At 41.0% G+C, this 25,850-nt stretch overlaps 1 protein-coding gene across 1 annotated transcript; it reads right to left on the bottom strand.

Annotated features, from left to right (window-relative positions):
• Nucleotides 1-1,758: 1,758 nt before the first annotated feature.
• On the bottom strand, nucleotides 1,759-20,178 carry aox5 (aldehyde oxidase 5). The gene is made up of 35 exons (XM_076302523.1): nucleotides 20,125-20,178; nucleotides 19,351-19,408; nucleotides 18,879-18,975; nucleotides 18,282-18,390; nucleotides 17,835-17,961; nucleotides 17,506-17,567; nucleotides 17,146-17,229; nucleotides 16,720-16,800; nucleotides 16,467-16,611; nucleotides 14,994-15,086; nucleotides 12,764-12,915; nucleotides 11,963-12,056; nucleotides 11,721-11,830; nucleotides 10,151-10,335; nucleotides 9,364-9,526; nucleotides 9,042-9,131; nucleotides 8,786-8,955; nucleotides 8,335-8,461; nucleotides 7,852-7,974; nucleotides 7,348-7,444; nucleotides 6,983-7,107; nucleotides 6,568-6,701; nucleotides 6,367-6,454; nucleotides 6,183-6,269; nucleotides 5,654-5,845; nucleotides 4,926-5,156; nucleotides 4,572-4,667; nucleotides 4,287-4,415; nucleotides 3,946-4,020; nucleotides 3,806-3,858; nucleotides 3,423-3,537; nucleotides 3,240-3,305; nucleotides 2,802-2,990; nucleotides 2,069-2,236; nucleotides 1,759-1,844 (listed from the first exon to the last, which is right to left on the bottom strand). Exons 1-35 carry the CDS (start codon nucleotides 20,176-20,178, stop codon nucleotides 1,794-1,796), a joined length of 4,020 nt encoding a protein of 1,339 aa, XP_076158638.1. The 3' UTR covers nucleotides 1,759-1,793.
• Nucleotides 20,179-25,850: the final 5,672 nt, after the last annotated feature.

The following is a 25,850-nucleotide window of genomic DNA, read 5'->3' as shown; positions in this document are numbered from 1 at the left end:
TCTAGGTCAGATTTCAGTCTGTATACAGGGCAGGCAGGCGACTCTGCTTATTATTGATCTTAAAGGAGAACTCCTCTTTTTCACATTGATCTCTGTCTCTTGAGGTCACAGTACTGTCTGTACGAAAAGAAAAAAAGCTCAAAGTTGCTGCAGCCAGGCAGCTACACTACAGTGCTACACTCTGGGGGCAACTCTGCTTATTATTGATCTTAAGGACAAACACACAACACACATGCACACACACACACACAGCAGAGTACAGTTGCTGGGCAAATATTTCAAGGAAGAGTTTAATGTATAATAAGAGATGAGGCTAAAGAGCATTAAAACCCTGTTACACCGCATTATGTAACAACAGTGCATTATGTAACAGTGCATTATATTTAATAATAACACATCTTTTCTTTTCCTTCAGTAGTAAGTGAGTTACTTCTGGGGTCCTCATAGGGCCCAGACATGGATTTTCCATGGTCTGCAGGGTCCTTTCTGTGAAGAGGGAGCTTGAAAAGGGAAATTAGTTCCTTTTTTCTGATATTTATTTTAGGCTTAAACTATACTGGAGAGGAGAGGATGTAGGAGCAGGCCTGGGAAGCAATAACACACACCAACACTCAGAACAGGATGTAGGAGCAGGCATGGGAAGCAATAACACACACCAACACTCAGAACTGTTTCAAACGTTTATTAGACAGATCACCCAGAATATAAATCAGAATGCTTGGTGTTTGTGTGTATCAGACTGGACACCACCCATGGACATGGCAAATCAAATCCACATGATCCCCACACCCCCAACCAAAAGAACAGTTAAGTATTGGTCATTCCAAGATCGTTGTATGAAGTTGTATACAATTCTTAGTTGAAGTGAGACATTTAAATGAGATCTTTCATAGCTAAACAATTCAAGAATCAGGACAGCACATAGTCTCAGACATGTTTTTGCCTCACAGTGGAAGAGAACAACTTGTTAGTCACATGAAATGGAATGCGTACAAAGATGAAGATTTCTGCTAAATATGGAATGTTTGTATGTCAGCACTAGTCGCGATCATCTGAAGGAGAAACCCAGAAATGGCCAATGAGAGGGAGAGAATGCAGGGACTCAGTGGGAAACGACGTGTCTGCTACAAGCTAGAAACAGAAAATCAGATCTGTGTTCCAGTCCTATTGAAGGTGCCGTGGACTTCGATGTGGCTGGCCCTTGTTTTAAAGTTTCTGATACTGAATTGCACTGTGGTTATGCCGTTGTCCAGCTCCTAGATGTGGTTTGGAAGGTGGGGTCCCTCGACATTTTCTCTGCACAGGGTGCTAAGGTGGTGGCTCTGACTCGTGCGTGACATTTATTTCTGTAAAAATTTACAGACTCCAGGTATGCTTTTGGTGTAGGTCATGCTTTTGGGCCTTTGTGGAAGCAGAGAGGTTTTAAAAAACTGCTGAAGGTAAACCAATCTCCCATTATGGGTAAGGCGGTGGTGGTGCTTCTCAAACAAATAGCCATTTTTAAAGGTCATTCTGCTGGGAATGACAACCACACAGAAGGCAATGCCTTAGCTGATGAGGTTGGCAAACATGCAGCACAACATTTTGGTGTGTTGGCTCAGGAGCATGGCTCTGGCTCCAGACCGGTAGGTAGTGAAATGTTACCAAATGTCATGCAAGGCATGCCAGGCTGTCTTAGCTGTGGTAGCATGCGCAATGATGGAAGAAGCCACTGAACACTGATTGACTACATGATTGAAACCCTCTTCTTTTCTTTCAGTAGTAAGTGAGTTACTTCTGGGGTCCTCATGGGCTCAGACATTGATTTTCCACGGTCTGCGGGGTCCTTTCTGTGCAGAGGGAGCCTGAAAGGAATCCGACCATTTAAGTGTTAAAATATTGTCAAATCCAACACATCTATTATCTGAAAGACTAATTTGGGTCTACGTGCCCACGACAACCACGGATCGATTTCGACCTGCGGTCATTTCCAGACCTCACTCCATCTCCCTCTGCCATTCACTTCCTGTCTCTATCTCCTGTAATATACATAAAAGGCAAAAGCCCAAAAGAAAGTAACTGTCCGTACCAACTTGGTGAAGTGGTCCTCACAGGCCATGCGTATCTTCTCTGCGGTGGCGGGGGAGCTCAGTGGGAAGCAGTCACTCAGGCCTCGCTCTCTACGGGCAGCCGCGATCGCCTCCTTTATGGCAAAGAAGAGGGTGCAGCCAAAGAACACGGGTGGCTCGCCAATCCCCTGCAGACACCAGACACAGTGCAGGGACAACACTAGTGTGAAAGGAGAACTCCCGAGACAACATGGATGTAAAAATCAATCAGTCTTTATTTATAGCGCCTCGAACTCCAGTTTATATCAACCTGGGTCCCACTTTTTCTCAATCATACATTTTACTAGGGACATAAACCAACAAAATTGGACCAGTATTAAGTTAGAACGATAAAACAGTCAACCTCGATGTTGTAAAAAGTGAGATTAGATAGAGTGGGGGTTCTGAGGAGAATATGTGTGTGCCTTGGATGAGTAGATGGTGTGGGGGTCATTGTGTGTGTGTGTGTGTGTGTTGCCTTGGATGAGTAGATTGTAGTGATCGTCAGGAGTGTGTGTGTGTTTTGCCTTGGATGAGTAGATGGTGTGGCGGTAATCAGGAGTGTGCATGTGTTGTGTGTATGTGTTGTGTGTGTGTATGTGTTGTGTGTGTGTGTTGCCTTGCCTTAGATGAGTAGATGGTGTTGCAGTAATCAGGATTGTGTGTGTATCTGTGTGTGTGTGTGTGTGTGTGTGTGTGTGTGTGTTTCCTTGCCTTGGATGAGTAGATGGCATGGGGGTTGTGAGAGTCGGGAAGCAGGTGGACGTTGAGCTGCGTGGGGACATCAGACAGTGCCGGGACTTTGTACTGCGACGGCCCGCGGGTCATCAGAACCCCCTCCGGGGAGAACTGCAGCTCCTCGATGGTGTAGAGGCCGACGCCCTGCACAAAGCCTCCCTCGGTCTGCTCAGGACACGTAAAACAACCACCACACTGCTGAGAGCCTTCAGGGATCAACTCATCATACACACACATGGCTACATACACTTTGGCATCATGTACTGTTTCTCTGCAGGACTATAGTGTAGTATTTGGTGGAAATAAACATTTTCACAATGCTAATACCTATCAGGAAGAAACTGACTTTGTTCTTTATTCAGATTTATATTTCTTCTAATACATTTCATTCATCACACAGCTCCATCTACTTACCTGTCCGATATCTAGAGCTGGGTTCAGGCTCTGTCCAACATCCATTACTATATCAGTCCTGATGTTCTACAATATAAACAAATCATGGTCTTAATGAAACACATAAGGGGTAAGAGTTACAACACACACACACACACACACACACACACACACACACACACACACACACACACAGCTTCATACTTTATGGTCTCCTGTAAGGCAGTCGATCTCCACCTCGGAGCAGCAGGCCCCAAAGGTGAAGTAGTAGTAGGCGTTCCCCTCACCCTTCTCCCAGTCCACGTTAGTGTGGGCACCCCTGCACACAACCAGGGCATCATGGGATTTGTATTTCAATAAACAGTTTTATAAACTTTATTGAACAGAGGCCTAAAAACATTCTCTGCAGATGTAAAATTTCTGCATAATTATGCATGTTATATATGTAATATTTTTCCGTATTTTCTGTAGACATATCTATGAATGTGTGTTGTACATTTATGAAGAATGCACTTTCATCAGTCAACTACTGTAATGAATTTAGTTGTAAACAGTTTTGTGTCATCCCCTGTTTATAATACACTTACATGAAGAAGCCAGTGGCAGAGAGGCTAATCTTCTGGCAGTATGCTTCAACAATCTGTTAAAGACAAAACAATGGGTGTTGTTGTCTTTAATAGAAACAAATGGTCATAATTCTAATTTATCTGTGAGAGTGAATTTATACCAGTTGAGGCCAAGAGTAGTTTGGATGTTTTTGCATCACTGGCTCCAGGCGATTCATTAATGTCTCACAAGCATCCTGTAACAGCATGTAGACAGCAGCATTCAGTTCTAGCACTCTAACCAAAAACACTCTGCTACAGGAACAGCACTCTCCGCAGAAACACACACATGCTCCAGGAATAACACTCTCCACAGAAACACACACTAGAGAAACAACACTGAGCATGGAAGCTATGTTGTTATTGTGACAGTATCCTATGACAGGCATGAGAATGAAATATAAATATAAATTATTATAAAATATAAATATTGTCTGATAGTGGCATGGGTGTAGCGGAGCACCTTTACAGCCATGCCCACTGCGTCGGTGCCAAAGGAGGCGGCTGAGGGGGCAGCGTTGGGCACATTGCCCGTACACGTCTCCTTTATGTGGACCAGTGACATGGGCACCTTCAAGATGCGGCTTGCAATCTGCAAGAACAATCATGAAACAGATGGTGGCTAATGTCATTTTCAGTTTTTAGTACTTAGCAAGTATTTTAGCAACAGGACAGCGTGTGTTCTTAAGACTCGGATCAATAGAGGCGTTTGATGTTTGGACTCATATCGTCTACGTGTGTTCCAGACCTGTATGGCTTTGGTGTTGATGCCCTGCCCCATTTCCGTCCCTCCGTGAGACACCAGCACAGAGCCGTCTTTGTAGATGTTCACCAGGGCCGCGCCCTGAGGCGAAACACATCAGAGACAACCAACGCATAGATAAACAATTCATACGGAATTGAGCACTCTGTGATGTAGTCTAACAGTTGTATCAGTAGTAGTAACACATCAAACAAAATGGGAACATGTTTTGACTGCTATTCCTAATTTGGATGAAAGCGTCTGCTAGAGGAATAACTGTAAATGTAACACATCAAAGGAAATGTCGACACAACCCTGTTGTTTCCCCCTTCCGGGTAGTCTTACTCCCACGTTCATCACCTGGTTGTAGAAGCCCTTGGAGAAGCCGATGCCGAATTTGAGGGGCACAGCACAGATTCCTCTCTTCCTCCAGTAGTTGTGGGCGTTAAAGATCTGGATGGCCTGCCTCCGGGTGTGGTACTGGGCCTTGTCCAGACACTCCTCCCAGCAGCGGAGCATGGTGCTGGGGCAGAAGAGTTGCCCGTGGTGGGTGAGGGACTCCTCATCTCTGTACATGTTCAGCTGCCGCACCTGGATATCAGAAGCCAATTATTCCTGGACATTAGGGGCCACTTATTCTTGGACATTAGGAGCTGTTTATTTCTGGACATTCCTGTTCTTTTAGTAAATCACATCAGTGTGAAGCCACACAGCACAAGAGTCTCTCTCTCTCTCTCTCTCTCTCTCTCCCTCTCTCTCTCTCTCTCTCTCTCTCTCCACAGAAGACTGGGAGGGATTACATATTTCATCACAGTACCTTTAAGGTAATTAATTGCATCATATCCAATGTTCAAAGTTGGCCAGTACATTTGTGCAGCACAGTACAAAGTTTAAGTTTCATACACAAGGGCAATCCCAAGTATTGTACAGGCACATTAAAACATAGAAATTCAAGTAATTCAGAAATAAAGTAATTTTAATGGAAAGACACCCAAAATCACCCAAAATCTCTTTGATCGGATGATCTGATGAACAAAAAAACAAAATGGCGGCTTGAATCATTTCTGAGCCGTGTTTTCGTTCCTTACCCTCTCAGCGGGCTGACCACAGTGTGTGGCCACTTCCTGCAGGACGCTCTCGATCATGGTCAGGCCCTGCGGCCCCCCGAAGCCGCGGAAGGCCGTGTAGGAGGGCAGGTAGGTCCTACACACCAGGCCGCGCCCACGCATGTGGGGGATCCGGTAGCCGTTGTCCATGTGAAGGAGAGCTTTCTCCATGATCTGGACGCACGGTGGGGCAGATGCAATAATGTTCACAGATGGACTGACATACACATGCACACATGCTACAGAAAGTATGAAGCCATGTAAATGTAAATCATGTTTCTAGGCCAAGTATACTTGCGTATACAAGGAATTTGGTCTCTGCATTTATCCCATCCATGAATTAGTGAAACACACAGAGCGCAGTGAACACACAGTGAGGTGAAGCACACAATGAGCACAGTGAGGTGAAGCAATGATAGATACAAAATACAGGACATATCATAGTCTGATTTTTGTTTGTTTGCTTCACCTTGCTTTTGTTTGGTTCTTTATCTTCATTTAATGAACTTACAAATGAGGACTCGTCCAGTGTACATCCACCGTTGCTGTAGTACGTCATGTCCACTGCCAGAACTGTCCCATCTTTCATAAAGCCAACCTAATGAAAAACATCAGTATCAATCGGTTCCCTATGCCATGTTGCTGGAGGACAAAAACAAAATCCTGACGTATCCCAGAAGGCCACTGGATCACACCTTATACTTCCCCAGGAACGGATGTCTTCCACTGGTAATCAGCATGTCATCACTCCGATCTAAAACACATCTAACTGCACGGCCAGTCCTGCATGAACACAAAGCATACAATACAAGACCCAAAATATAAGCAACCATGAATTTATATGTGTGTGTGTGTGTGTGTGTGTTTGTGGGGGGCACTGAGGTGTGAACTCGTACTTGTGTGCAGCCGTAGCTGCGATGGCTGATAGGGAGGCGATCTTCATGACTTTCCCCCCAAAACCTCCTCCAAGCCTCTTCACATGACAGGTGATTTTATTGGCATCAATACCCAGGGTGGTGCCCACCACTTCCTGTTGGAGATTACATTGACAGGTCACCGCTTCTGCGTAATGTTACATTATGTCTCTCCTCATGCAAGGCCTGAATCCACATGTTGGATAGCTCTCAGTTTTCCTTACAGTTTTAAATAAATCGAAATGATTTAAGTCTGATCATCAGATAAAAACTAGCAATAGATGGCATTGTTGAAGAGGAGTGTTTTACGTCATGAATCATCTAGATGGTTCTCTGGGCTTTGCGCTTGTTTAGTGAAAAGCGATGGGGCATGAGGTGAGGTGAACGCATCATTCACCTGAGTATACGCGGCGTGCTGGCTGGCCACAAACAGCTCCATCTCGCCGGCCTCCGGGCGGGGCACAGCGATCACCCCCTGGGTCTCCAGGTAGAAGTGCTCCTGCCCGCCCATGTACATCTCCCCTGTGCCATCACGGTAGACGGTTACCACAGCAACATTCACAGAAATGACAAACAAAACAGGACCACAGACACAGCAACACTCACAGAAATAATCAGCATCATACCACAGACACATTCAAAGACATAACAGACCACAGTACCAACAGTTACGCTACAGTTATTCACAGCGCTCATGAAAATAACACTGTGATAGAAAAAGCTCTAGAAAGATCTAAAGTGTTCCTCTGTGTCTGGTGTCACCTTCTAAGATGCAGTCCACTTCCTCAAAAGCCTTGTCCACATCGCCTCTCTCCAGTTTCCTCTTTGGGTTGAAGAAAGACTCATGCTCTATGGCCTCCTTTATAAACATCAACAGATGTTGTCTGTTGTTACAATCGTCAGTAACTGTATACAGTCATATTAAACTTGTTTAGCCAGTTTTCGGTACATGGATTGAGACTAGTGCTAGACAAAAATATATTCTCAATGGAGATTTCCAAGTTTTCATTTAGTCTAAGACTAGACATCATTAATTTAGAGGAAACCAGCCATTTCATGTATTGGGTTAATTCAATAACTAGGCAAAATGCATTTACTAATTTAACACCAAGGGCAAACACTGAGTCAACCCAATGCTCCCACATGCCACCTGATAGCTGGAGTTCACGCTTTGCTTGCTAACAGACTTTGCCCTTTGCCCAGCATGTAAATCATTGTAAACCATTGTACTTCTATACAGTCTGAATCTTGTCTGATGTGTTTTACCTGTATGGTGAAGAACACAGGGAGCAGGTCCTCATATGTCAGTCTGACCCTTCCTGCTGCCCTCTTGGCCTGCTCACGGGTCTCGGCCACCACGGCACCGATTATCTGACCCACACACACCACCTACACAACGACACACATGCCAGGGCTGTAACACCTACTGTATCACCTACTACACAACAACACACATGCACCGGTGAACAGCATGTTTGTATTTAAATGCTACGGCCCTGAATGCTGTTTATCTCAGTATCTGAATAGTATTATAATATACAAATCAGGATTAGGTCAATATCATCCCTGTGATTAACCGGAGTCAAATTCCTTGTTTGTGTACACAAACCTGGCCAATAAAGCTGTTTCTGATTCTGTGTTTAAGGGTGGTGAAAGTTTTATAGTCAAAGGCACAGGCGTATAACTTGTTGTTTAAGTGCTGACACAACAGAATGTATAGACAACTAATGACAACAATTACGTGGATACCTCTTCTTCAGCGAATAATTCTTCAACGTTGTTGAACCACAGCCGTCGGTTCTGACCAGGGACATCGGCGGCGCAGATGAAGGTCACGACCCCTGGCGTAGCAAGAGCATCTGAGGCGTCGATGGAACTGGTTTGTGAAGGGAAAACAGTTCATAACTCGCCTAACTTGAACTACTTTCTGTCAACCAGCATCTCTCTTGAACACATCCTTTATTACTTAAACGCTGCACGACCGCTACAAAAACAGTTTTATATTGTATGCAGTATGTATGGTTACACTAAGGTATCATATTGCACTGTAGCTTGAATATTATCCCTCATTGTAGGTCTCTTTGCAAAAAAGTGTCAGCTAAATGAATAAAATGTGAAATATAACATGTAGATCATCATCTACTATTCAAAACCAAAACTGCCATCATTCTAATGACAAATAAAAAAAATATCAGCTTACAGAATCTTGGCATGAGCTTTCGTACTGGTCACCATAGAAACAAAAAGCTCTCCTCTGACAGGTGGTATGTCATCGTAGTACTGTGCTTCGCCCGTAGCCTGCTGGTAAGAAGCCTGGTGCATTCTGGGCCGTCCAACTGGGTCCTTGGAACACTGGGCCTCGGCAACTAGCTGCATCCAAAATGAGAACTAACTCAATACTACCAGACATAACTAGCATCTCAAAAAAACTAATAAATGACTCCGCCATGCCAAACCTGGTAAGAGTGCTTTCCCTGTGGAGCTTCATTGCTGAAGGACTTCAGAGCGCTGAGGTGATCCAGTGGTATGTCACTGATGCACACATCCTGCCAAATAAAGTTCATTTTCATTCCGTTTGCCCTCCATTTGCAGCACATTACAGCCTAAAATGAAAATAGGTCCTAAACGCTATGCAACACTCATAGTCGAGTTTGGATCATTTTCATCATTGAAACATTAACTAACATTATTCATTTATGAATTTATTTTCATCATTGGATAACAATAAAACAAATTTTTGGCTTGAAAAACTGGACAGGCAGTCAGGCACACTAATACCTTCTCCCTGAGCTCCTGCAGGACATGCATGTAGAACTTGAAGAAGAAGCTGAGCGCCAGGGTCTCGCGGTACGCCTCCCGCCCTCCATGGGCTCCCTGGGAGAGATCGATCTCCTCCCGCAGAAGCATGAGGGCATCCTCCAGCTGCTCCTCTCTCCAGGGCCTGAGGACAAGAAAACAAATGCCCTCAACCCACAAACAAACAGCAGCTAACTGCAGAATGGATGAACAAACAGCACTGCAGAATGGACGAACAAACTGCAGCATGGACGAACAAACAGCAGCTAACTGCAGAATGGACGAACAAACAGCAGCTAATGGCAGGATGGACCTAACAAACAGCAGCTACCTGCAGCTCCTACGTTCAGGGCCTGAGGACAACAAAATAACGCCATCAACCCCAAACACTCAGCAGCTAACTGCAGGACGGACCTGAACCGGGCTTGGTCCAGAGTAAGGCCAGAACGGCACAAGATAAGTACATCATGAAGCAGTGAAGCTAAAATGGGTTGGTTATACTGGCTATACTGGAGTTATTAAACATCGTGAAGTGCTGTCCCAATCCCATTTATACCTATCTGAGTCCATGTGGTCCCACACACTCACTCACTTAGCACCTGAGACCAATTAAGTCTGTGAGTCTTCAGTCCTTAGTCCTCAGGGCTCACTTTGGGATTGGCCCAGTGAGCCTCACACCTAACGTTATGTGAGCTCTGTGCAGGCGCGTCTGGCTTTTACCAGCGTGGGTCCCACCCCTCCGTAAAACACCTGTAAAAACTCCACCTACCGTCCTACGAGCTCTTTGCAGGTGTGTCTGGCTTGGATCAGCATGGGTCCCACCCCTCCGTAGAACACCCGCAGGGACTCCACCCCATCAGTGCCCTCCTTCAGGGTCACCTTCATGCCAGCGTTCACCATGGAGAAGGCAAACTCTCTCCGCTGCGCCTGACGGAAGGCACACACAAACTCCCACTGCAAGACAAAGACAGTGTAGTCAGAGAGAGAGAGAAAGACAGGTCAGAGAGAGAAAGAGAGACAGTGTGATCATAGACAGAGAGAGAGATAGTGTATTCAGAGAGAGAGAGAGACAGGTCAGAGAGAGAGAGAGACAGTGTGATCATAGACAGAGAGAGAGATAGTGTATTCAGAGAGAGAGAGAGACAGGTCAGAGAGAGAGAAAGACAGTGTGATCATAGACAGAGAGAGAGATAGTGTATTCAGAGAGAGAGAGAGACAGGTCAGAGAGAGAGAGAGACAGTGTGATCATAGACAGAGAGAGAGATAGTGTACTCAGAGAGAGAGAGACAGTGTGACCGGAGAGAGAGAGAGAGACAGTGTAGTCAGAGAGAGACACAGGTCAGAGAGAGAGACAGCGTAGTCAGAGAGAGATAGTGTGTTCAGATAGTCCCTCCTGTGGACCCATAAATCATGCTTACTGTACATATAAATAGCTTCAAATAACAAACAGTGTACCAAAGTGCATTATAAGCTATGAAAGACCATTAGAACAATAAGGAGAAAGTAAAACCATGCTTTGTATGAACCAAAGTTTGATTTGAAAGGGAAACATAGATATTGCCATGTCAATTTTGCCATGTCAATTTAAGATTGTTTAATTTCTCATATGACTGATATGCTTAAATGTTGTACAGACAGGAAAATGTACAACAAGCTGTAGAATTCTGGGGTATTCTCACTGTATTCTGATGTGTTCATATGTTACATCTGTGTGTAGTGTACAACGGGGAGAGGTCCATATTATTGTACATAACTGTGCCTTAGGCCTGTGTACCAGCAGGAAGGTCATACAGCCCGATGTTTAGGAACATCTGAGGAACATCAGTGATAACATGGGCCGAGGGAGACAGCATGTCGGCCTGTTAGGGCTAGTATCTCCATCTGGCCAGAGCCGTTTTTTGTACACTGGTTGGCACCTGCCACGTTGGCACGTTTGTAGACGTTTGTATGTTTTAGTATAACAGGCTTTGTCTTAGGTTTTGACTGGGGGACGGATCGAGGAAGCGACCCGAGGAGCATCTTCTGTCGGAAGGCTCAGCAGCCGCTTCTAATAACAACCACAACTGTTAGACTCTGCACAGTTTTACTGTTCGAGACTTGCCTGTGTTCTGTTATTCATTATTGTACCATCTACAATAAATCATCATCTAATCGCCAATCCTGATCCCGCCGTCAAGCTTTATTGACCATCTTCAATACAGACATTAGAACTAAAACACAACGCAACAACCAGAGAATCCAACAAAGCAAAACACAATGAGAGCCAGAATGAGACAAGTTTGAGAAGGACTATGGCTCAAATCTGTGAAAAGCACCAGAAATTGACTTGAGGAACTCACAGGTCCAGTGAAGGGAATGTGCACAGACTGAAGAACCTCACTGGGCTTTAGGATTGTCTTGCCAAACCCAGCGAAGAAGTTTTCATCCAGTGGGATCTCTCTTGTCCCATCTAGACAGGAAAATAAATGAAACATAAAACATCAAACATAATCTATACATAACAGAATATGTGATATGAAACATGACAGGAAATAATAATGGCAATAATGGTGGTAAAAGTAGTAGGAAGAGAGTAAGACACCTTTTGAGATGACCTGGAGAGTGCACCCTGCTGCAGCCAGGATGCTATTCAGGTCATATTTGGGGTTGGCACTTAGGATGTTTCCGCCAATAGTCTGTGAATACGAATACAATTTCACATCAACTTTTCAACTTTCTTAGGCTTGGCAGATTGTTTATCCTAACCCCTTAGTAGACTTAGTAGTGCACTATATACAGACAAAAGGGCAAGGGTTGCAAAAGGGTTCTCGACTGTTGTAGAAAGGAATGGCTGATCTTCAATGCAATATCTACATTGCCCATGATCAGTAACCATTCATCCAATGTTGCAAAGGCACGTTCTGTTTACTAATCTGATATCATTTTAAAACTGAGAAACCATTGGAGAACCATTTGCAATTATGTAAGCACATAATGTAATCTGAAAACTGCTGCCCTGAGTAAAAAAAACAATGCAAATGATCTCAGCTGGTATTCTGTCTATAATGTAGTGGAATGGAAATGTGTAAGTGTCTCCAAACCTTTGACTGGTAGTGTATATATTATACATAATATAAAAATATATATGCAATATATAATACAGTATAGACAGTGCACAACATGCAGGATACAGGACATCACTAAATATAGATATAGATAAACATACATATATAAGCAAAGAGCACAGAGAACATCCTGCAAGGGCTTCAAGAGAAAGTGGCATAAGAGATGATTCAGGTCCGCTTCTTATGAGGCTAGAGGCGGTGAGGGAAAATGTCCAAACCAGACATCACAGAAAGACTCATGGCCATGTTAGTGTCATGGGAAAATGAGAAAAACTCACGGCCATATTGCGGATCTGCTTGCCTGCCAGGCACCGCAGTGTGGTCACTAAGGCCTGGGTCACTCTGCTCCTCTCTGGCCCCAGCCGCCGTTCAGCCACCTCGAGAGTTTCCTTCAGCATGGAGAGAGTGCACGCAGCACCTACAGTCACACCTGGGGAGGTCATCCAAAGACAGGCTGTCTGTACATTTCCTCTGCTGAGTCACAACAGATCCAAAGACATGCTGTCTGTACATTTCCTCTGTCTGAGACACAATTGATCCAAAGACAGACTATCTTTACATGTTCTCTGCTGAGACACTACTGGTACAAAGACAGACTGGCTTTACATTTTTTCTTCTGTGACACTACTGGTCCAAAGACAGACTGGCTTTACATTTTTTCTCCTGACACAACCAGGCTTGGAATTTCACCATTCTGGGGGCAAGGCCACTTGGCCTTCAGTTGGGCATATTTGGTGGGGGGCACAAAGGCCACATGTCAGGGCACCAAGGCCAAAGTTAACTATACAGTAGTAGGCTATAAAAATGATCAAAGTTGTTAAAAGAAGGGTTCGTAAAGTATTCCACCGAGATGAATGGGTAGGGAGATCATGAGACGCAAAACCTTCAGTAGAATGTATGATTAAATTTAATTATATTATTTACTTTTCTCGCGAACCGTTCAACACAGCAATTATCGGCTAACATCGTTTAAAAGCTGAGAAAAAGCTCTTTCATGTGATACTTGTGATGTCTGTGTGATGAATAGGCTACTTCGCGAGTAGTTCAACTGAGAATGGGTGAATTTGGACGCACTTTCTTTTTTGCGCTGTCACTTTCTCCACTGCGTAAAATACTAAATTAATTTGCGCTGTGAATGCTAAGATAATTTTGACAGGCCACAGGCTAAATAAAAATCGCTATTAGTAGGACGCAAAGCAGAATATTGAAAGAAGGGGGCACCAAGGCCACCGTGGCCTGTAAACCTCTGATTTTCAAAGGGGCCTCAAGGCCAACCCAAGGGGCTACGACGGCCATGGCCGTTGTGGCCGCGGTGAAATTCCTACCCTGGACACAACTGATCTAAAAACAGGCTTTACATCTTCTCCATGACACAACTTTTGCGGAAATGTCCAACTTCAAACAAAACCAAACTCAGGTAGGTTCAGATAGCACACATATGATAATATAGATAAAACTGATGAATGCCAAGTATATCTGCACCAGTGGTGGACAAAGTACACAAATCCTGTACTTGAGTGAAAGTAGAGTTACACATGGATAAATGTTACTCCAGTAAAAGTAGAAGTCCTCCTTTTACATTTCCACTTGAGTGGAAGTACAAAAGTACTTGCCTTCAAAAGTACTTAAGTATCGAAAGTAAAAGTCCTGAAATGTATTATGACTAATACAGTTGCATTTACTATTGTTGAAATGATTCGGCACAGACATAGGCATTCATTGAGCCTTTCTCCTTCATTCAAGGACAAAATCAGCTAATAATTGTTGTATGTAGAAATAACTAGAAACAAACGAATGTGATATCTTTTCTTAGATACTTTAAAGTCACCATTTTTTGCTTTGTTGAATGCTTTACACTTTTGGACCAAATCAAGATGTTCTCTTTTGTGTTTGATAGTGTCAGATTGTCTATCATTGTCTATCATTCTATATTTACGTATCATTGTCTATCATCATTTGCTCGATGGCGTCATGAGGCTAGTTATGGTAACATCAATATAGTGAAAAGGGGTCAACAAGGTACATTAAATAGTGGATATAACAATAACATAGGTTAGGCAAACCATTATTTAAAGCCTAGCTCGCTTAATAGAAAATATACATGTAAGTACACATGTATTTGGAAAGTCTCTTCAGCTGCCACAAAATGTAGTGGAGTAAAAAGTAAGATATTTGGCCTAGAAATGTACTGGAGTAAAAGTAAAACGTTTAACAAAATTGAAATACTCAAGTAAAGTACAGATACATGAAAAAGTGACTTAAGTACAGTAATGTACTCAAGTAATGTCCACCACTGATCTGCACTGTACATATCATAATAAAGGGTAGAGGATAAAAGCCTCTCCTAAATGAATGGAAATGTTTCACTCCTGAGGCAAGTTTATTTATATAGCACGTATATATACATACTTATTGATAAGACGTGAAGAGATAGACGTGTTGCTGATATGGTCATTATGGTTTGTTTTCAGATGCTGAGATTCATTAGCTAATTGATTGATTGATTACCTTGGTCAGTCCACCGAATTGTCCTCAGCTCTGAAATCCCTCCAGCATAGATAATCAATGGGTGGTGTGCATCCTTCAGCACCATCTTGGGTCCTGTGGATTGAGAGATGGGATATTGTAGTAAGAAATGTTGGCCTTAAAGGTGTTCACCATATATGTGTGTGTGCTATATTCCACCATTTACTCTTTTGGTATGGTCTGTGCACATGTTGAAGAAAGAGACGCTGCAGTAAGCAGAAAGTGAAGGAGAGATTTATGAGGTAACATCTGTGGAATGCCATGTTCAAGGTGTTTGTGCAGCCATGCTGTGTGTGTGTGTGCCATGCTGTGTGCGTGTGTGTGTGTCCTCGAAGGAGGCTGAGTAGGCCCAGCTTCGACGGGCTGGCGCCCCAAGACCTTATTTACTGTCTTGGGGTCAATCTTGACTGGATTCCATAGATGTCGGTCGTTAGGGGATACAACCTTATAGATATGGTTGACTCTTGGGTAACTATGTCGTAAACAGGTTTGCGTACCATTAATGGAGATGTCATGTCTTGTCTGACTTGTCAAGGGGGTATAAAAAGTGTTTCCTTGTTTGTAGCATCAGACTGCGTCTGGTAGCAACACGACGTAGGTCTCCGGATACGTGAATAAAGCTCTCTCAGATTTCTGACTTCACTCCTGGCTGACTGAGACTTCATTTCTCAAACAATCTCTAGACAAATTTCTGTTCCTACAATATGCATAATCAGAAACATGAGAATAAATAATCGGGTAGAAGGTGGGCTTTAACAATCTGTGATGACTCCGTCAGATGGAGGCGAGCCATAGGCTCTGCATGACTCCATTTTGGATTCACTTGTACTGACATATCAACTTATTTACATTAAAACATTGGCAAATATGTTTTTTTTTCTATAGTCATTGTCTTCAGGACCTCGTCTCATAATAATATAGAACAACTTTGTGAAAATGTTGTGTGCCACTCCCTCCAGAAAAGGGTTTAAAATGTTCTTAACCTTAAAGCTGCAGTTGGCAAGTCTGACAGATTGAGGGGACTAAGCCAAAATTTTGAATGTTTACAACTCTCATGCCCCTCCCCCACTACCACCGAGCACCCTCTCATCAAGTTTGTGCTCGTCCGTGCCCACCAGACTGCACCAGACTGTGATTGACAGTCAAATCTCACACAGCCCTGCTCTGATTGGATCAGATTTATGTTTTTCTGTCGGAGCATAGTGTCGGTTTCAATGAATATGATCAAAAATATTGCCAACTGCAGCTTTAATCAGGCAACTGATGTTACTGAACTGGTTAGATAACTTTAGCTATATTGTTCAATGTTGTTGTAGCCTACTATATTAAAACTGACAGGCTGGTAATCTGTAATTTTCTGTCACAGCCTACTGTGTACAGTGTAAACAGGAAGTTGATTGCCCAGGAAGCAAATCCAAAATGGAGTCTTGCATAGAGTCCATTGCTTTGACTCACCCACAGTAGTGTTTCCAACAATCAGTCTGGCATCAGGATGTTCAGCTTTCAGTTCTAGCAGATCATCCAGCTCCTCCACTGAAATCCACTTCACTCTTTCCCCTTTGAAGTATAAGCGGCGGCTCTCATGACTTCTCCCCATTAGCTTCATGTAAGAATGAGAATCAGAGCCATCACAATCACCAGTTAGATCAGCAAGTAGAGTGAACCATTTGTGCACAACAGTCAAAGAAGTTGATAGTTGGGTACTGACCATAAGTTCAGGTGGAAATATGAGATCCTGAGTTGGGTCCAGTGGTAAGGCATTCTCCATGTCACAGAGCTCCTCAGACGTCTATTAAAATGTTTATGAAAATACATATTTATTGTTAACCTAACGTGTGACATTTTTTATGACATAGCTCTTGTTGCCCTGGCTGTTAGTACAGGATACCAAACAGCGGCTAGCCACCACACTTTTGAAATGACATACAATTATGATTGAAATAATTATTTGGGGTAAGGTTATAATTATTCAATACAGATTATTACCATGCTGTTACACATTGATTTATTTGTTGTAAGAAAACATTAAATTAGTAACCCAGTGGTGCTAGGTGGGCACATGCCCACCCAGACTTTAGTTAAGTTCCAAAGTAACTCCCCCACAAGTTGAATATGATGTGGAAAAGTGACTCACATCTTTACATCCATTTGTGCTGGAGGGTCCATTACTGCGACAACACCTCTGCTCTCCATCTCCAGTTTGACAGCAGTCAGTGGCCTAGGCAGGAGAGATTAAACCATTATATTCACTCTTAAAATAAATGTGTTGGAAACAACACAAACTGTGTTGTCCATATCTGGACATAGAGATGTGTTAAAAACAACGCAAGTTGTGTTGTTTTCAACACATTTCTTTTTAAGAGTGTTGGATTGTATTATAGAAACACAGCTGCAACATGGACACCATACGATACACATATCTATATATACATACTGTGCTTATACTGTACAATATGGGGAGTGCAAACATGCCAATTATGAAACTTCAACTCACGTCACAGAAGGTCTTGAACCCATCGATGATGGGCCGATAGCCTGTGCACCGGCAGATGTTCCCTAGAGGAATAAACATATAGTGAGGATCAAATTAAGCACAAGCTGACAACAGCTTTAATTCCTCCCAATACATGAAAGTAATCACACAGAGATCTACTTCCTCCTCCTGTACGTTTTACTCTTTAAGTGCAAAACTAAATACTGGAGAGTACAGACATAATGTTATGGTTGGTAATGACTGGTAGTGTGTGTGTGTGTGTGTACAGTGTGTGTGTGTGTGTGTGTGTGTGTGTGTGTGTGTATACAGTATGTGTGTGTAGAAAGTACCAGCCAGTGCCTCTGTGATGTCCTCCATGGTGGGCTGGGGCTTGTTCCTCAGTAGAGTGTACATGGACATCACCATACCAGGGGTGCAGAAGCCACACTGAGAACCATGAGCCTTTGCTATACGCTCCTGACCATGGAAACACACACACACACACACACACACACACACTCACACACACACACACACACACACACACACACACACACACACACACACACACACACACACACAAACAGTTGTAGCCATCAGGCCTGTGATAAACCTCATCTTAAGTAACTAACAACAAGTTCATGGCTTTACTTCTTCATGGTGGGGTGCAGACAATGATACCATACCTGAACTGTACAAGTCTCTTTGACTGAAAGGTTGGTATATGATGGAGAGCTATAAATAGTATTGGAATTCATGGAGCACAGACACAGGGATGTCAGTAAGGCCAGCTGTACCTGGACAGGGTGAAGTTTGGTCTTGGTGCTGCCGATGCCTTCCACGGTCACCACGGATGTGCCGTGCAGCGCACAGATGGGCTGAAGACAGGCGATCACCGTGTAGTGACTACAACACACTCTAAGGAAAACTGCTGCACACACAGTAAACCACCGATGCTAAAACCTATAATAACTTATTATGATTAAGGTAAGATCACTCTAAGGAAAACCACCACACCATCACTTAATATGATTAAGGCACGTTCAGCTGCAAAAAAGCACCTACTATACCTGTACTGTTAATAAAAAATATTGACATAAACAGTTGCATGTTTGATTACACCAGAACAAACCTCTGGCACAGTCCTTAGGTCAACAGGTGTGTTGATAAGCACTGAACTAGAAATTCCTGCACATTGTCTGTTACACTTGCCATATTCAATTTATTATAAACAATGTTTCAGTCCCCAGACCTGACAAAAGGTCTGCTGACCAAAACGCTGTTTATGACAAATTTAATATTGCAAGTGAACTAGAGTGTGGGAGATTTTTAGTTCAGTGCTTGATTACACAAAACTGACATGACCTTGTCATGACCTTTAGAGTGAAAGATACAGCACACTGTCCAGGAGAGGATCGTATTTGGACAGCATCACTGTGCACGCTCCACACGCTCCTCCTCCACAGCCATACTTTGTCCCTGTGAGACCAACTACAAAGAGAACATGCATACCATTAGCGGTCGCTCACGCATGCTCAGGTACGGTGGTTGTTTTCTCTCACCTGACAGTGCAAGTTTACCTCTATGTAGGTATTAACACTGTAGCCTATGTGCTGCTTTAATATGAATGTCTTGATGTCTATCATGCATGTGCATTCATTTAATTAATGACTGCTTTGGCAACACAAGTGCCTATGGGTCATGACTCATGCTAATAAAGAACTTGTGATTTTTTTTTTACTAGATTGATTTTCAGTAAATCTCATCATGAAGAAATGTGCTCATCAAGACAATTATGAAGTATATTTAACAAAAGATGTGATATATACTGTCAACTAACCCAATGGCTAGGTGAGAGGAGCTTACCTTTCCTTCTAAGATAGCCAAGGAGCATCTCCTCAGGGTCTGCATTATTTTCTGTTATCTTAATCATGGAAGAAAAAAGAACACTTTATTGATCCCCAAGGGGAAATTCAAGGTCCCATAATAATGCTGATGCAAATGTCAGCAAAGCAAATGGAAATACAAAACAATTTTCCATTAGGCCAAATAAGAATATATGGGTTGTGTGCAGTGCATGGTATGTGTGTGTAGAGAGAGACAGAGAGAGAGTGTGTGTGTTTGTGTCAAGGAGGTATTTACTTGTGTGATAATGTGCAAATCTGAGGCATGACCATCTCCTGACAGTCATGTGTAAGAGATCACAACAGTCCTAGATTATGTCCTGATAGCAGTCTTTAGATTACATTTTAAAATCAACTGTATCAATTAATATGAAGGAAACTTGTCATACACCAGTCGTTTTCAGCTATTCATTTATAACAATGCAATGCAATGGATTACAACTTGTCATAAACCAGTTATTTTCAGCTATTTATTTGTAACAGCGTAATATAATGCTTGGTTAGATAAAACCGCATCAGTCATGTTTGTTCTTCTAAGTCAATGTTGCATGAAATACAGTATGTGTTCACTTTATTGTTTTAACAGCAAAATACACAATCAGTATACTCTATGGAATATGGCCAATGCAATGTGTAACTCTGTTTGCAAAAAGTGTGAAAAGGTAAGTTTCCTTAATTAAAAAACTATACAATTAACAATGAAAAGACCTACAACTAAATGAAAGGACTTACTTACCCTTTTTCCATTAACAAAGAAAATTAACTCGCTGCGTTTAGTTGAGGAGAGCATCATGCATCCAGTCTTACCAAAGGTCCAAATTTACTTTGAATGGCCACAGTTGATGTCTCTGTTAAATAGCATCTCAAACAACATGTGCTGGACATCACATGATGGGAGCTTTCAAATCAATTTTACAGTTTTCGTGGACCTATTTCCGGAAACCTGCAGAGGTGGAAACCCAGCTTTAGAAAGTTAAAGCCCTACCACATATGTGTTGCAATTATTAACTAAATATATGAAAACATTATGAAGCTATATGAAACAAAAAAGGCAGTCTGCAAATAAAATTCGCAACTAAAAAGTAATAGAAGACAAATGCATCAAGCTTACAGGGTAAACCAGTCAAATCTCCTACCCGTACCACAACAACCTCAGATTTCCCCCGTGTATCATTTCTCCAACACTTACAGCAAATCTTCTGGCACTCCTAAATATCAGATCTCTTTCAAACAAATCATTCTTTAATGATCTGATTTGCACACACAACCTTGATTTTTTACTTTTAACTGAGACATGGTTAGATCAAGCAAACAGTGCTACTCTCATCGAATCAGCTCCCCCAAATTTCAGTTTTTTGAGTGCTACCAGAGCAAATAAAGAGGTGGGGGGATAGCCACAATTTTCAAGACGCCTTTTCAGTACAATCAGTCATCATTCGGTGACTTTACTTCATTTGAATATCTGTGTGCACGCATTAAGTCTTCTCAGATTTTATTGCTGACAATTTACAGGCCTCCAAAACATTCAGCTAAAGTTTTTCTTGAAGAGCTATCTGCATAGAGATTGACTGTCTTATTGTATCAGGGGATCTAAACTTGCATGTGGATAATCCTGAAAACAATTATGTGAAGGAATTAATTGCACTAATCGATACTTTCTCCCTAACACAGCATGTACAGGGGCCAACACACTCTTGGCCATACCCACGACCTTGTTGATTTTACCTTGTGCGTTTTATGTTCTTTGACTTTATTGCCCTTCTATGCTTTTATTTGTTATTACTGTTTGCTTTTTTTTTTTTTAACCCACCACCACCCCCCCTCATTGGGGGACTTAACTTTTTGTTTTGTATTGTTTTTTTTGTTGTTTTTTTTCTACAAGCATTATTCAATAACAATTCATAACAATTCAAAAATCAAAACAAAAGACATATATTTAAAGAAAAAAAAAAAAGAAAAAATACCTTACATATTTCATTTAGTTTGCCCCCACATGCACATTTTAAATTATATATTAACCCCTACCAAATTGCCCCCCTCCCCAGGAAGAGAGTATATTTTATGAGTATACTTATATTCAAAAAAAAAGTTTTTTTCGCTTCTATATAATATTCCTAAGTCCACCCTTCTCTTTCTTTTACTTTAACCCATCTATCTGCATATAATGTTTTACCCATCTCATGTGCCATTATACATTCTGTTTTACAGTAATATCTAATATAATGTTTAAATCTTCTTATGTTCAGTTTTTTTGCATCTGTCATTTTCTTGATAAACATTTTACCTAGCAGAAAAATGATATTTTGAAGTGATTGACTGCCACTTGTCAAGTCACCCAGAAGTACTGTGGACAGATCTAGGTGTAAGTTTATATCACATTGCCGTAGCCAGCTTTGAACTTCAAGCCAAAATAAAGCAGTTGGAGAACAATACCAAAATAAATGATCAGTAGTTTCCTCTTCTTCTAAACAGAAATGACAATATGGATTTGTCTCTATACCCCAAATATGTAGCATCTTTTTCATATTTAGATATTTATAAATTAGCTTATATTGAAAAAAACGTACTTTTATGTCTAATGAAGAGTCATACAAAATGTTAAAGATACATTTCCATGGAACTGGACAATCTATCATTTTTTCCCAGCTATCAAAAATTTTGTATGGAATTTCCACCAGTTTATCTGTTTGTAAGTAAAATCTATATATATCTTTATTAATTTTTATTCCATTAAGCCATTTATACTGCTTTATGTTTGGTCTACATACTAAATTACTTTTACAGTTGGCTTTGATTTTCTTTTTCCAATCTAAAGGCACTGATGCAAGTAATTGATTGTACTGTTGTATGGTACCTATATTTCCATATCTAAGTGTTATTTGTTTATATGACAGGATTGCACTCTTTTCATTAACTATATCTTTAATAAAAATAATTCCTTTTCTAAACATCTGCTTAAAAAAGATTACATTTCCTCCCATTTGTTTATTTGAATTAAACCATAACATTTGTTGTAATATCTCTTCATTATTTTCCGGTGGGTAATACTGAAAATGTAGCCAGCTTCGTAATGCTTCCAGTAAGAAGGCAGAAATATTAATAATGCTTTCTATCTTAACAAAGTGTGTTGGGTGTATCTGTAAAAATGGGTATAGAGCTTACTTGAAAACCAGTCTGGATTCAGATAGAATTTTTGTATGAGAGACGCTTTTAATGATTTATTCATAGATTTCAAATTCAAGAGTTTTATACCACCTAACTCATAATCATTATAAAGGTATGCTCGCTTAATTTTATCTTTTTTGCCATTCCAAATAAACTTAAATATTTGTTGTTCATATTCTTTAAAGAAAGCTTCAGTTGGTGAAGGAAGTGCTAACATTAAATATGTAAATTGGGACACTATTAAAGAATTTATTAGTGTTACTTCACCATAAAGAGTCAGGTTCTTTCCTTGCCAAGGTTGTAAAATGGCACAAATCTTATTTAGTTTAATTCTATAATTGATTGTAGATGTTTCTCCAGTGTTCTGTGGTATATGGATACCAAGTACATTTATGGCTCCGTCGACCCATTCCACTGGTAGATCACAAGGAAGTTTAAAGTTAGTACCCTTCAAAGGACCAAGTCTCAATATATGACATTTGTCATAATTGGGCTTCAGTCCTGATATTTTTGAAAAGTTATTTAAGTCTATAATAAGGTTTTCCAGGGATATATAGTCTGGTTCAAGCATAAAGCTAGAATCATCAGCATACATAGAAACTTTAATGTTAATACCATTTAATTCCAAACCTCTTATCTTCACATTAGACCGCATTCTCATTGCCAAGATCTCAATTGCAATGATGAAAAGATAAGGGGATAGAGGGCAGCCTTGTTTGACTCCTCTTCCCAAGGGTATTGGTTTTGATAGATAACCATTATTTAAAACTTTACAAATGGAATCTCTGTACATTGTTTTGACCCACTGTATTAAAGAGTCCCCAAAATTGAAAAACTTTAAGCATCTAGTAATAAATCCCCAATCCATTTTATCAAAAGCTTTCTCAAAATCAGCAATGAATATTAAACCAGCTTTCTTTTTTTGATCATAGTTTTCAATTACCTCTAAAACTTGTCTAATGCTATTTGATATATTACGTCCTTGTATAAACCTGTTTGGTCATTATGTATTATTAGTGGTAATACTTTTTTAATTCTTGTAGCGATGCATTTTGCCAATATTTTTGAGTCATATCCCTGTAAAGTGATTGGTCTCCAATTGTTAAGTTGGGTAGGGTCTTTATATTTACCATTTGAGTCTTGTTTTAATAATAGGGAGATTACACTATGTTTTTGTGAATCTGCAAGTATGCCTTTCTTGTAAGAGTAATTAAAACAATTAAGCAGTGGTTTTCTTATATATTCATAAAAAACTTGATAGACTTCTATCGGGATCCCATCCAGACCTGTTTTTCCTTTTTTAAATGATAATATTGCCTGCTGTAGTTCTTCTTCTGTGATGAGACCCTCACATGACTGTTTTCGGACTTCATCATTTTTAACATGTTTTTAAAAGAATATACAATTTTCTGTTTGCTTTTGTTTATGTAAAGCACATTGAATGACCTGTGTATGAAATGCTATATAAATAAACTTGACAAGTTAGCAACATATTCACACTGTATAGTAAAATAACTGTCAGCTGTAGCATGCACAAATATTGTGTTCAAGGAATTATTTGTGATGGTCTCTTTTTTTCTTCATCATAAATGGATGAGGTGATAAATGTCTTACATTTCCGGGTCATGGCACCAAATGTAGGATTCCCTGGTTGTTGCGTTGTGTTTTAGTTCTAATGGTTGTATTGAAGATGGTCAATAAAGCTTGACGGCGGGATCAGGATCGGCGATTAGATGATGATTTATTGTAGATGGTACAATAATGAATAACAGAACACAGGCTAAGTCTCGAACAGTAAAACTGTGCAGAGTCTAACAATTGTGGTTGTTATTAGAAGCGGCTGCTGAGCCCTCCAACAGAAGATGCTCCTTGGTCGCTTCCTCGATCCGTCTCAGAGTCAAAACCTAAGACAAAGCCTGTTATACTAAAACATACAAACGACAATCATGCCAACGTGGCAGGTGCCAACCAGTGTACAAAACTCTGCTCTGGCCGGATGGATTACCCGCCCGAATGGCCCATGTTATGTCTGATGTTCCTCGGATGTTCCCAAACATCGGCCTGTCTGACCTTCCTGCTGGTACACAGGCCTAAGGCACAGCAGAGGAGGCTCCTTCATTGAGGAAAGGGAGGAACACCCTCCCTAAAATTTCAAAGAAAAATAAAAAATATATAAAGTGAATTACTAATCTGATAAATTACTGTTAATATTACTATTTTTAACACTTTGAATGAACAAAATCGTTCCCCTGGGTCAAAATGCCAACAGCACCCCCTATCGCTATTGAAAATTACTGCATGGAGGAGCTTCCTCCTCAAGCCCCTCATTGAAGTCCATTATAAACGCCTCGGACCCCAGCGGCTCGTGAATCACGTCGTTTTCAATGGCCAAGGGAGGAAGCTCCTCCGTACAGTAATTTTCAATTGCGATAGAGGGTGCTGTTTTTAGCGGCAACGGTTCAAGAACGTTATCTGCAGTCTACGAATCTTATGTTGAACGGAAAGCTTGTTTGTTGTTTGCTCGTGAAATAAACTGTACAATGGAATCAGAGGACAATCTCAAATCTTTTATACATTCAAATACACTGTGACTACTCTGATGTATGATGAATGTTTATCAAAGCAGGAAGACCAGCTCCAAAAATTCATATTCCAAAACAAGATGGTAAGGCTAGTGTAGGCTACTGAATGCTACATAGTCAGACAAATAGGCTACTCATGGCTAACTGGTAACGTTAGCACAGAAAACAATCAGCCATAGCCTACTGGTGGCCTGTCACATACGTGGACAGTTCACTTGGTGATAAAACATTTTTGGATAGTTATGAGTTGTTATAATCATCCAAGTTATGCCTTAACTAAACAATTGTTAAATAAGGTTTTTGTTGTTATGTTCTTGTTTTCACTGTTCTAAATGTATCTTTGGATGGTAACATTGTTAATGAATGTTTCAGACCATGATGCATTCCTTTAATGACGTCTTCAATAACATTTGCCTTTCGAGTAGCCTATGCTTTCATAAATTCCCACTTAGCTATTACAACCTGTCTTTAAATTATAGGGATTTGGCTTTGCATGTTACAAATAACCACATTTAAGGTCTATTTTTAATGGTAAATAGTTACATGGTTTTATAAAACAAGTGTTTATTTTTATTATTATAGACTTTTCTGCCAATGTAGGCTATTACACTGAGCAAAACCTCCAGACTTTCCGTAATTGACTTCCCAGACCTAAATTTACATTTATTTACATTTACATTTATTAATTTAGCACTATTATCCAAAGTGACTTATA

The sequence above is a fragment of the Alosa pseudoharengus genome, unplaced genomic scaffold, assembly GCF_046254945.1.
Source record: "Alosa pseudoharengus isolate Yale_2024_CS ecotype anadromous, Long Island Sound unplaced genomic scaffold, YU_APseudo_1.1 YU_APseudo_1.1_scf_24, whole genome shotgun sequence".
In the NCBI taxonomy this organism is placed as follows: Eukaryota; Metazoa; Chordata; class Actinopteri; order Clupeiformes; family Clupeidae; genus Alosa; species Alosa pseudoharengus.
Note: the sequence above shows the minus strand (reverse complement) of the source record. Positions and strands in the feature narration are given on the sequence as shown.